We start from the raw sequence: 13,462 nt of genomic DNA, 5'->3' as shown, positions 1-13,462 counted from the left end.
TCACAGCTGGCCTATAGAGGATCCACCCACAACAGGGGTTGCGGTTGACCATCAAACATCTGGGCCAAAATGTGCAGCTAGCTGACTACTGGCGCCAGAAGTTACAGCTGTTTAGCGAGGATATGCTCCAAGCCCAATAGGACTGCCTGCAGGTGCTGCATACTACGCAGCAGTACAGCTAGGATGCTGGGCATAATAAATGCTAGCAGTTTCTTGGGATCCAGTGAGAGATCCACAATTACACCAAGGCCTTGTCCAGCACACTGCCCACCCAGCAGATACCTGATTCTCTCAATGGAACTAGTGAGGCAACCATTCTAGCAGTACCACCCACCAGACCAGCTGCATGGCACCAGTGCCCATACCACCCAGCTCAACTTCACAGCAATTGCCTCAACTGTGGAAAATTAACTGGTATCCTAGAGAGCATGGATGGGACTCACTAGATCCTAGGCAAGTGGGGCTACCTTGAGGCCAGGTCCCCTCAGAGATAGCACACAGTGTACTGCCAACCAGGTGGCCAGATTTTCAAGGAGTAGCCAAGGCAACTCATATATTGATGACTCTGAGGGCAGTGGAAAGGATTCTGACACAGTGTTCACTTCTGCAAGGCCAAGACCATCCCTAGCAGCTAGAGGGAGGGGTAGCCCCCAGAGGGGACAGGGAAGTGGACAGGGAGGATGAGTGTAGGGCTGTGAGACACCTAATTTCCATACTTTGATGGTGTTTGCAAAGGGAGGGTGGGAGTGTGTGTGTGCTGGGGGAGAGGGGATGATGTGGTGGTAAGAACATAAGAACATAAGCAATGCCTCTGCTGGGTCAGACCTGAGGTCCATCGTGCCCAGCAGTCTGCTCACGCAGCGGCCCAATAGGTCCAGGACCTGTGCAGTAATCCTCTATCTATACCCCTCTATCCCCTTTTCCAGCAGGAAATTGTCCAATCCTTTCTTGAACCCCAGTACTGTACTCTGCCCTATTACGCCCTCTGGAAGTGCATTCCAGGTGTCCACCACATGTTGGGTAAAGAAGAACTTCCTAGCATTTGTTTTTAATCTGTCCCCTTTCAACTTTTCCAAATGCCCTCTTGTTCTTTTATTTTTCGAAGGTTTGAAGAACCTGTCCCTCTCTACTCTCTCTATGCCCTTCATGATCTTGTAAGTCTCTATCATATCCCCTCTAAGTCTCCTCTTCTCAAGGGAAAAGAGTCCCAGTTTTTCCAATCTCTCAGCGTATGAAAGGTTTTCCAAACCTTTTATCAGACGTGTCGCTCTCCTCTGAACTCTCTCGAGTATCGCCATATCCTTCTTAAGGTAAGGCGACCAATACTGGACGCAGTACTCCAGATGCGGACGCACCACCGCCCGATACAACGGCAGGATAACTTCTTTCGTTCTGGTTGTAATACCCTTCTTGATTATGCCTAGCATTCTATTTGTCTTCTTAGCGGCTGCTGCGCACTGTGCCGTCGGCTTCATTGTCATGGTGGTAGATATAAAAGTTATTGTGGGCACAAATAAATACTGCATTTAACTTTACTGAAAATTTCTTTGGTGCAGTCCCTGGTCAGCTCTGTGTACAGAGTGGCAAAGGGTCATCGTTCTCTTGGTCTGGCTGCTGCTGTGTGTCCTCTGGCAGGGGCTGTCTTCTTTACTGTGCCAGACCATAAAGATCCTTGCAATCTTTTCTGGCTGTAGAGGAGCTCTCCTCCAGAACAGTCATCCAATTCTATTTTTGAACTGGTTAAACTAAACCTTAAATTTATAGACCGGGTCATCTTAAAAATAAAAAAGAAGCTCGACTCGGTTAACAATCATAAGGTAAACCAGTAATAATAAAACAAGAAATAAAACGAAAAAAAAAAAAAAAAAATCAGATAAACCTAAATATACAAGTAATGAAAAAATAAATTTAAACAGAACAAGTTGCTAAATGCTTAGATGATGATGTGGGTGTTCTTATGGCTATTATTGCATTGCTCCTCCACCTCATATTGGGAGTCATGAGCCAGGTTCACTGGAGGGTAGCTTTTGTCACCTGTGGGGGAACAGGAATCACAGACATGGGTATGCATTGGCTGGTATGTGGACCTTGTAGAGTTCGGGGCATGAGTGTGCATTCTGGGGGCATCTTGAGGGAAGGACTGTGGTGATGTTAGGAAGGGGGAGTGGGTATTGGGATTAGAAATACCTGTACTGCCTACCCAGCTGCAGGTGATCTCCCCTCGACCAAACCTGCAGTAGATTCCTGAATGCTGGAGTATATAGGCATCATGGGTGGACTCTGAGCACAAACATCCACAATTTCCCCCGGGCATCACACATGACCTGCATATTCATGAAGTCATATGATTTTCTATTCCTATAGATGTCCTTGTGTGTCTGAGTGGGAGAGGGGCTTCTCAGCACAACGTGTGTGCAGTCGATAAACCCTATTACTGAGGAGAAGTGATTTATGGTGTAGAACTGAGCCATGTTGTTCTGGAGGGCCTGGGCGGTTGTAAGGAAGGTAATATTCTGTGAGGTGTGGGTAAGGAAGGCATCAATGAACTGGGCAAGACAGTTGGAGATGGCAGGCTGTGTGAGGCCTACACTGACTGCTAGCACTGACTGAAAAGTGCCAGTGGCAAGAAAGGTGAGGGAGGTTGTGGACTGGCACTGGATTATTCCTGTGTGTCCTTGCCTGGAAGAGGGGTTGTAGCTGGTCACAGAGGTGATGTATGGCAGCCCTATCAAAGCGGTACCAAGTAAGGCATTCTTAGTCAGTGAGGTCCAGGAAGCAGGTCCTGGGCCTATATACTCTCAGATTGGAGGGGAGACCCTAGAGGAAATACAACTAACTCTCATCCACATCCAGCAAAGCATCAGCCACATTAGCATTCAGCATATCTATGACCAATGTGGTGTCCACCACCACAGGTGCAACTCACTAACCCCAGTAACACCACTGTGCATACCTCCACCTAGTGTGACACAACACCAGCATTCAGCACTCACTCTCCCAGCACCAAACAGTCCTCACATACACAGCAGCAGCACACAGCACAATGACAAAATGAGACTAAACAAATAGAGCAACATTGAGACACAGAAGACAAAACAGATAGGGGGTAGAATGGTAGGTGTGGCGGTTTGGGGGACATTAAGGGTTTGGTGAGGGAAAGGGGCCAGAGAAAGAGCAAGGGATGGGTGCAACTTGGGGGCTAGCGGGTGAGGGCAAGGACTTGATGAGGTGAGACACAGAGGTGGCAAGGCAAGAAATTTGAGGGTTAAAAGGTTTAGATAGCATATAAACAATGGTAACAAACCACTCAGCAACTCTTCTCTATTTCTCACAAACAACTATTTCCATCTATCCACTCTCCAACTCAGCAAATTCACAAATGAGTCCAAAGGCAGGTTTGGCCTTAACCTTAAAACAGGTCTAAATCACAGTGTTTTTCTTTCCAGCCTCAGGAAGTAATTTTGCTATCTGTTATCACAAAAAAAAAATCCATTCAGTGACGTTGCCCATCTCATGCCCCTGAAATGCCTCTTCTGAGATCTCTTGATTGTTGGAGATCAGTCAAACCTTTTTTAAAATGTCTGTTTATATGATTTTAAACATTTTTGTGTGAGAAACATGTTTATCTGCCACGTATACCATTTTTTGATGGATTTTTCTTTTATGAACCCCATAGGCAATTAAATATAATACAGTCTTGGAAAAATGGTAAAAACCAAAAGCTCCTAATTACTGGGAGTCACCAATGAAGAAGAGAAGGGATGAAAAAAAGGATGAGAGGAAAGAGATAGGAAAGAATAAGGGAATAATGCAGAGGAGGTGATAAAGGGAAAGAATGAATGAAGGAAGAGAAATGGAGGGATAATATGTGAATAAAGAGGGAATGAGAGAAGGAAGAATAAGGTAGAGACAAGTATGAAGAGAAGGCCAAGAAAAATGGTTACAATACAAAGGAAAGCGCTGAAAGAGAGCCAGTACAGGCTAATCTATGGCTCACAAATATTGGGCTGCTCTAATAGAGATCTGGTAAAATATTTGATGTTTGTTTTTTCTTTTCCTGTGTGACTTGCACTGATCATATCGTCACCATGTATGACATTATTTGTCATTATTGTTAGGTTAATAACCCAAGGACATACCATGTTCTGAATAGCTCTGCCTCGGATTAATTTCTGCAATAAAATGATCGCCAGTTCTCTTTCTTCTTCTATCTGCCGAGAAAACAAAATAATTAAATATTTATAAGAACTGACTAGCACCTGGTGGAGAAAATAATTAATTGAACTACTTGGTAAGCTTACATTTAATTCTAGCCAAAAAATACAGAAAGTACATTTGTGTTTTTAACTGTTTTACTAGTATGATATATCTATCTATAGAAATATATAGAAATATAGAAACATGATGGCAGATAAAGGCCAAATGGCCCATCCAGTCTGCACATCCGCAGTAACCATTATCTCTTCCTCTCTCTAAGACAGTGTTTTTCAACCTTTTTTGGGCAAAGGCACACTTGTTTCATGAAAAAAATCACGAGGCACACCACCATTAGAAAATGTTAAAAAATTTAACTCTGTGCCTATATTGACTATATATAAAGTAATTCTCTTGAACAGGAATCAAATAAACACAAAGAAAGTATTTTATAATTACTTTATTATGAAATATTAAGTAAATAGAATAGTGAAAAATTATAAAATACTTTATTCAGTGCGAAACCTGGGCCTGTTTGGCTGAACACAAAGCTGATATTCTGGCTGGAATCGAAGAAAGACACACACGTAGCTCTTCGTCAACAGCTCTCAGTCTCTCTCTGTATTTGGTTTTTATAGCATACAAAAATAGACAAATATACCCTCCATCCTTTTTATTAAACCACAAGGAGAAATTAGGTTCTTACCTGCTAATTTACTTTCTTTTAGCTTCTCCAGACCAGTAGAGGTTAACTTTACGATTGGGTATATATCTAATCATGACCAGCAGGTGGAGACTGAAAACAAAACTTTGGGACAGTATATCCTAGCCCCTCCTCTCTATTTCCCTCAGTCTGCCGAATAGCCAAGCAGAACCAAGAACTGGAAACAACAGAGAGAAAAAACAATACTCCGAAAGGAGTAACCAATAACATACCCAAAAAATGCTGTTGGAAAATGCAGAGGAGAAATTCCCGAAGGAAGAAGGTCCCCACAGCTCGCCAGCTAAGCCAGCCGAGCCACAGCCGCTGTTCTTCAATTCTCCCCGGCCCTAGAAAAATACTAGAACCCGCAGCAAAAACCAAAAACTGCCCGCGCAACAGCCCCAACAACAACAACAACAGACAGGGTGGGGACCTCTACTGGTCTGGAGAAGCTAAAAGAAAGTAAATTAGCAGGTAAGAACCTAATTTCTCCTTCTTTAGCACTCTCCAGACCAGTAGAGGTTAACTTTACGATTGGGACGTACCAAAGCAGTCCCTCTCACGGGCGGGACCCCCGAAGGGCCGATACCAGAACACGCTCACCGAACACCGCGTCCCGACGCGCCTGAACATCTACCCGATAATGCCGAACAAATGAATGCAAGGAGGACCAAACCGCAGCCTTACAAATATCCACCGGAGGCACGAGCGACGACTCAGCCCAAGAAGCCGCCTGACCCCTAGTGGAATGAGCCTTGAGAAACTCCGGAACCGGCTTCTGACTCAGAAGATAAGCGGAAGCGATCGTCTCCTTGATCCAGCGCGCAATAGTAGCCTTAGAAGCGCCAGCCCCCCGACGAGGACCCGCCAGAAGCACAAAGAGATGATCGGAGCTCCGAAAATCCCGGGTCCGCTGCACATAAGCATGGAGGACCCGACCGACATCCAACTTGCGCAGCTGTCGTTGCTCAGAAGAACCCTCCCGACTACCCAAGACCGGGAGGACCACCGATTGATTGACATGAAAAGGAGAAACTACCTTCGGCAGAAAGGAAGGAACAGGCCGCAAAACAACCCGCTCCTTTGAAAACTCCAGGAAGGGAGCCCTACAAGAGAAAGCCTGTAGCTCCGACACCCGTCTAGCGGAAGTAATGGCCACCAAAAAGACCGACTTCAGCGTAAGGTCCTTCAACGAACAGCCATCCAACGGCTCGAAAGGAGGGCGCACTAGAACAGAGAGAACCAGATTGAGATCCCAAGAGGGAATCGAGGGCCTTATGGGAGGCCTGAGCAACTTGGCCGCCCTAAGAAAGCGAATCACATCAGGAATGGCTGACAAACGCTGACCTGTCACCAGCCCCCGAAAAGCCGACAGGGCCGCCAGATGAACCCGAAGAGAAGACCAGGCCAGGCCCCTATCCAGGCCATCCTGCAAAAACTCCAGAATGTTAGGCAGAGAAGCGCGAAAGGAGACCACTCCCCGCGCTCGGCACCATTCCTCAAACAGACGCCAAACCCGTACATAAGCCCGAGAGGTAGAAAGCCTCCGGGACCCCCAAAAGTGTAGAGATCACCTTGTCGGAATATCCCTTCTTACTCAGGCGGCCCCTTTCAAGAGCCAAGCCGTAAGACAAAAGGGAGACGGGTCGAACATGGGAATGGGACCCTGCGTCAGAAGATCGCACTCGAGAGGCAGAGGAAGAGGATCCGCCACCAGATGCCTCACCAGATCCGCATACCACGGACGACGAGGCCAATCCGGAGCCACCAAGACCACCAGCCCCGGATGGCGAACAATGCGAAGCAGTACTCTGCCTACTAATGGCCAAGGAGGGAACACATACAACAGCCCCTCCGTTGGCCACGGTTGGACCAGAGCATCCAGACCCTCGGCCAGACCGTCCCTGCGACGACTGAAGAAGCGGGGTACTTTGGCGTTGCCACTTGTAGCCATCAGATCCATCAGGGGCTGCCCCCAAGCACGCACTAGCAACTGAAACGCCTCGGCGCCGAGACACCACTCTCCCGGATCCAAGAAGTGACGACTGAGGAAGTCCGCCTGAACGTTTTCTACCCCGGCAATGTGAGAGGCCGAGAGGTCCAGAAGATGCGACTCCGCCCAAACCATGAGCCGAGCCGCCTCCTGCGCCACCAGAGTGCTCTTGGTGCCCCCCTGACGATTGACATAAGCCACTGCCGTGGCATTGTCCGACAGGACTCTGACCGACTTGCCCAACAAAAGGGAGTGGAAAGCCAACAGCGCCAGCCGGACCGCCCTGGTCTCCAACACGTTGATCGACCAGGAGGCCTCCTCCGTGGACCAGGTTCCCTGAGCAGAGTGACCCAGACACTGGGCCCCCCAACCCAGGAGACTCGCATCCGTAAGGAGCACCGTCCACTGCGGAAGATCCAGACCCACCCCCTGAACTAGGTGAGGGGTCCGGAGCCACCAACGCAGACTGCAGCGCGCCAAGCCTCGCAGGGGAACCGGAACATCCATCCCGTGCCTCTGGGGAGACCACCTCCGGAGCAGAGCATACTGAAGAGGACGCATGTGGGCCCGCGCCCACCTCACCACGTCCAGGGACGCCGCCATCGACCCCAGGACCTGGAGGAAATCTCGCGCCCGAGGACACCGGGACGCCAAAAGCAGGCGAATCTGAGACTGCAATTTGCTCACCCGGGCCTCTGGGAGGAAGACCTTCCCCAAGGAGGTGTCGAACAGCACCCCGAGGTACTCCAGACGCTGAGCCGGAACCAACCGACTCTTGGAAAGGTTGACCACCCAGCCCAGCGACCGGAGAAACTCCACCACCCGAGCCGTAACCCGGTAGCTTTCCTGCAACGACTTGGCCCGAATTAACCAGTCGTCCAGGTAGGGGTGTACCAGAATGCCCTCCGACCGCAAGGCTGCCGCGACGACCACCATCACCTTGGTGAACGTCCGGGGAGCCGTGGCCAGCCCAAAGGGAAGCGCACAGAACTGATAGTGCCGACCCAAGATCGCAAAGCGCAGGAAACGCTGATGAGAGGTCCGAATAGGAACATGCAAGTAGGCCTCCGTCAGATCGAGAGAAGTGAGAAACTCCCCCGGCTGAACCGCCAGAATGACCGACCGCAGCGTTTCCATACGGAAAGAGGGAACCTTGAGAGCCCTGTTGACCCCTTTCAAATCGAGGATGGGCCGAAAAGTCCCCTCCTTCTTGGGCACCACAAAGTAAATGGAGTACCTGCCCGTGCCCCACTCCGGGGGGGGCACCGGAACTACTGCCCTGAGATCTAGCAAGCGCTGAAGGGTCTGGCGAAAAGCCTGCTTCTTCCCCGGAGTCTGACACGGAGAAGCGAGGAAAAAATCCGGCAGAGAGCGGGCGAACTCCAGGGCATAACCGTCCCGCACCACCTCCAGGACCCACTGATCGGACGTGATCTCGGCCCATTTGGGAAAAAAGTCGCGCAGCCGGGCCCCCACCGGAACCAAGGGGGGCGCCGGCAAGGCGTCATTGTGCAGGACGGGAAGCGGGGGGAACCGGCGGAGGGGTTCCCTGCCCCCCGACGGGCCCCCCGAAAGGGCTGCATGCGCTGGAAGAACCGACCCCGGGAAAACCCCGGAGACTGGAAAGAAGCAGCCCCACGCCCAGGGCGATACTTGCGAAATTCCCGCAAACGCCCCCGGGCCGCACCCCCCCGAGACGCCGGGCGGGCACGGTCCTCCGGCAAACGGGGAACTTTCGAGTCCGACAGAGTCTGAATTAACTTATCCAAGTCCTCTCCAAATAAAAACGACCCCCGAAAGGGAAATTTAGTAAGCTTAGCTTTGGACGCAGCATCCGCCGCCCAAGCGCGCAGCCACAACACACGCCTTGCGGCCACGCCAAAAGCCATGGACTTAGCCGAGATCCGCACCAAGTCATACAGAGCATCCGAGAGGAATGAGGCAGCCATCTCAATCTTTGCTACCTCCTGATCCACCAGAGACCAGTCGTCAGACTCTCGATCCAAGACCCGCTCCGCCCACCGAAACACGGCGCGAGCGACCAGTCCCCCACAAATAGCCGCCTGGACCCCAAAAGCAGAGACTTGAAAATTTTGCTTAAGGATGTTCTCCAATTTGCGCTCCTCAGAGTCCCGCAAGGCAGAACCGCCCTCAACAGGCACGGTATGCCGCTTGGAAATAGCCGAGACCACCGCATCCACGACTGGCGAAGCTAACGTAGCCCGATCCCCTTCAGGAATGGGATACAGGTGAGCCATGCTGCGCGCCAGCCGAAACGGCGTCTCCGGCGTTTTCCACTGCTCAAGAATAATATCCCGAATATCCTGATGCATAGGAAAAGAGCGGGAAACGGAACGGATCCCTCGTAACAGAGGGTCCCCCACACGCGGAGTCTCCGGCGGCGCGTCCTCAAAACGCAAAGCCGAAGAAACCTGTTGAATAAGGTCAGGCAGCTCATCTCTCTGAAAAAGGCGCACCACGGACGCCTCGTCACTGGAGAACGGGAAACCCGACAACCCGCCGCCAGCTTCCGTCCCCTCCAGAGGGTCCTGGAATTCCTCAGAAGGGTCCAGGTCCTCCTCCATACCGACACGTTCCTCCGACCACAAATCCTCGTCCCACGACACCCGCGGACGCTTGGACAAGAGAGGCGGCGGAGGGGACGTCACGTCAGACGAGAGAGGCAAAGCCGCAGGGAGCGCGGAGGAAACCCCACCCCCCGAGACCCCCTGGGCGCAACCGGGACCCCCAGCCGCCTGAAAATAGGCTTTGCATAATGAAAAGAAAAAATCAGGGGAAAAACCCCCCGAGGGTCCCAAGGGACTCCCTGCCACAGCAGGGGACCCAGCAGAAACCTGCCCCTGCTTAGACAAAACAGGGGGAAGGTCACCTGAGGTGGAAGACAAAATGGAGGGGCCAGACAGAGAAGATGGCGTCTTTCCCGCCAAAACAGCTCCCTCCACAGCCTGAAGCGGCTGAGAGACCTGAATAGTCTCAGCCGCTAAAACAGGCAAGCCGGCATCAGCTGTCAAAATATCAGCTGAGAGGGAATCCTCTAAAACCCGACCGTCGGCGGCTCGGGGAATCCCTCCGTGGGCGGACGGAGAAGACCGGGCTTCTCCACCGTTCCCTGCCGACTCGCGAGGCACCATCGGCGGGGAGCTCTGGGCGCCTGCAGCCGCTGCCGACGGAGCTCCTCCACCGCACCGGCCTGAACACCGCTTGCACAGGCCGGCCGCGAGTGCCTCGCGTCTGGAGCACAATGAGCACTTTTTCCCTTTAGAAGTGCTCATTGCTCCATACGCGACCTAGCTGTAAAAAAGTGCCGGTTAGTTGAAAAAATACAGTAAAATACAGTTTTCTTAAAGGGATACAACCCTCCAGACCAGCACTACCTCAGGATTTTTTTTTTTTTTTTTTTTTTTACAGAACAGACTCCACAGGCTCTCGAAGCAATATGCCTTGCTTGATTTAGGGGGCAAGGCTTACTGCTGAGGCTCCTCTAAAAAAATATGGGGAGGTGGAGGAAGTGGGGGGAGGGACCCCGCTCGTGACCCGCCGGGTTTGACACCCCCGAGGTCGGACGAACCCCCAAACAGAGTCCGTCCAAGCTCCGTCCGGCTAAAAACAGGGACAATAAACCTCTAAACAAATTCCAACAGCCCTACCAAGGGAGATGGGTACAGATCACTCAACACCTGCTGGAGACTGAAAGAAGACTGAGGGAAATAGAGAGGAGGGGCTAGGATATACTGTCCCAAAGTTTTGTTTTCAGTCTCCACCTGCTGGTCATGATTAGATATATACCCAATCGTAAAGTTAACCTCTACTGGTCTGGAGAGTGCTAAAGAATAGCAGATTTTAGCGCAGGGAGCTGCGTTGAATGCCCAGCGCTGCTCTTGACGCTCATAGGCTCCCTGCGCTAAAAACCACTATTGCGGTTTAGTAAAAGGTGACCATATTGTAAAATATAGACAGCAGATATAAATTCAGAACTGTGCATAGTAAGTGAAGGGAAGTTTTCATCTCTGGGAATTTACCCAGTTAACTATTAAGTTATTTGGGCAAATTCCTTTGAAAACTGTGGTAATACTGCCTCCACTTTGCTAAATTTAAAATAAAATCATTTTTCCTACCTTGTCTGGTGATTTCTGGTTGCACTTTCTTCTTCTGACTGTGCATCCAATCTTTCTTCCCTTCTATCAGCCTGTATGCTTTCTCTCCTCCACACCTCATTCCCTCCCCCAACTTTTTCTTCCTCTCTCCCTGACCTTTCTTTCTTTTTTTCTGTTTCTCTTCTTTCCTTCTGTTTCCCTGCCTGCCCCCTTTCTTTCTTTCTCCCTGCCATTCCCCAAGCCACTGCCACTGCCATTGGGGAACAGGACCCACCAATGGATAACAGGCCCCAAAGCCGACGCCGACGCATGCTCTCCCTGACGTCAATTCTACAATCGGAGAGGAAGTTCCGCCCAGCCAGGCAGCGATTGGCTGGCCCGAACTTCCTCTCCGACTGCAGAATTGACGTCGGGGAGAAGAAGACTTATCGGCTCGATAGATTAGATCGCCAAGACAAAGTGAGTCTTGGGTGATCGACTCACTTTGCCTTGGCGAGCTACTGGCGCCCCTGCCTCGGGCCCCCTGTCAGCTCCGGGCCCCTGAATGCAGGACTGGTAGTACTGCCCTGATGGCGGCCCTGCGGCACACCAGGCAACATCTCGCGGCACACTAGTGTGCCGCGGAACAGCGGTTGAAAAACACTGCTCTAAGAGATCCCATGTGCCTATCACAGGCTTTCTTGAATTCAGACACAGTATCTTTCTCCACCACCTTTGCTGGGAGATTGTTCCACGCATCTACCATCTTTTCTGTAAAAAAGTATTTCCATAAGAACATCAGAATAGTCTTACTGGGTCAGACCAATGGTCCATCAAACCCAGTAGCCCGTTCTTACGGTGGCCAATCAAGGTCACTAGTACCTGGCCAAAACCCAAGGTGTAGCAATATTCCATATTACCGATACAGGGCAAGCAGTGTTTTTCTCAATAACAGACTATGGACTTTTTTCCAGGAACTTGTCCAAATCTTTCTTAAAACCAGCTACGTTATCTGCTCTTACCACATCCTCTGGCAACGCATTCCAGAGCTTAACTATTCTCTGAGCCTATCACCTTCTAACTTCATCCTATGCCCTCTCATTCCAGAGTTTCCTTTCAAATGAAATACAATTATTTTTTCAGGTGAAAATGACTTTACTAGACCTGTTTGGAGATTCAATAATACACTGCTTGCAGATTCAAACTTTCTTGAGGAAATAAAACAAAAAATGGTTGACTATTTTCAATTTAATACCTCAGAGGAAGTCTCACTGGAAATCATTTGGGATGCTTTTAAAGCTACGATGAGAGGGCAAATAATTTCTTACGCGGCACACATACGGAAATTGCTGAAATTAGAATTTTCTAATTTGGAACAAAATATTCATGCAAGAATGCCGTTTCACCACACACATTTCTTGTGAGAGAGCAGAAACATGGAAATGAAAACTGTTCATCATGTCTCCCCCTTCAAACTTACTACTGGTTCTACTGATCCCATTCTCATCCAGTTACTCTGCGCAAGCTCCCCTGCAATCAATCTTTCTAAGCCCTGTCTTCAATCTATCACTTACCACTACAACTGTTCCTGCTGTCTTCAACCATGATTACACCACTCCTTACAAGAGCCTTTAGTCAATTTTCATCCTACCAGATCTATCTGCTGTTTTCAATACTGTTGATCATCATTGTACTCCTGTGCTCACCTAGATTTCAAGACTCTTCTCTCTTGATTTTCTCCCATCACATTGGGATTCTCTTTTGTTGCTATTCCACAATCAATCTGTATACTTTAGGGCTCTGTCTTCGGATTACTTCTCTCTTTATACTTGTTTGTTTGGTTCTCTGATCTCCTTCCATGGTTTAAGGTTGTGGCCTATGTTTCTCCTCTCTATCACAACATCCAGTATTTTCCCTTTCCCTCCTCTCCTCCATCAATTCTTCCTCTTTTTTCCTTTCCCCATGTGTGTCATCTTTCTTTCTCTCCCGCCCCACATACCCATGTCCAACCATTCTACTTCTCTTCCCTCACCCACTGGCAGCATCTCTCTTTAACTCCCTTCCCACCCCCTATGTCCCAACAGTTCTCATCTCCGCCCCTCCCCTTACAGCAATTCTTCTCACTTGATTTTGATGTTACAAACTGCACTGTTGTTCTTGCTTTTTCTTTTTAAACATATATTCTACATCCACAGAAACTCCTCCTACAAAAATGGGTACAGAGACGAATTGAGGCATTTATCTATAGAGTTCAACATACCACAAATAAAAAATGCTAGATTCTAGTGTCATCTCAGTAACTACTGCGAAGTAATACAAAATCCTACAGAGTCACTCAGGAACTACAGAACAAATCTACTACACCATAATGACACCAGCTTCCTAAACTCATATGACAAGGAGCCTGTCCCGAAAAGACAGCACCATAAACACTGTAGTGGAATTTAAAACATTAATACATCTACTGGGAAAGCTTAA

The 13,462-nt window shown here is 49.5% G+C and overlaps 1 protein-coding gene across 3 annotated transcripts in view; it reads right to left on the bottom strand.

Annotated features, from left to right (window-relative positions):
• CFAP91 (cilia and flagella associated protein 91) overlaps nucleotides 1-13,462 on the bottom strand; it is a 174,408-nt gene that overhangs the window by 47,473 nt on the left and 113,473 nt on the right. For all 3 annotated transcript variants that reach the window (XM_033941433.1, XM_033941432.1, XM_033941434.1), the window contains exon 12: nucleotides 4,140-4,211. In XM_033941433.1, coding sequence (XP_033797324.1) covers nucleotides 4,140-4,211 — 72 coding nt within the window. The remainder of the gene's footprint in view (nucleotides 1-4,139; nucleotides 4,212-13,462) is intronic.

This window comes from Geotrypetes seraphini, chromosome 4 (genome assembly GCF_902459505.1).
Source record: "Geotrypetes seraphini chromosome 4, aGeoSer1.1, whole genome shotgun sequence".
In the NCBI taxonomy this organism is placed as follows: domain Eukaryota; kingdom Metazoa; phylum Chordata; class Amphibia; order Gymnophiona; family Dermophiidae; genus Geotrypetes; species Geotrypetes seraphini.
The sequence above is the reverse complement of the archived record's forward strand: the minus strand, read 5'-3'. Positions and strand labels throughout refer to the sequence as shown.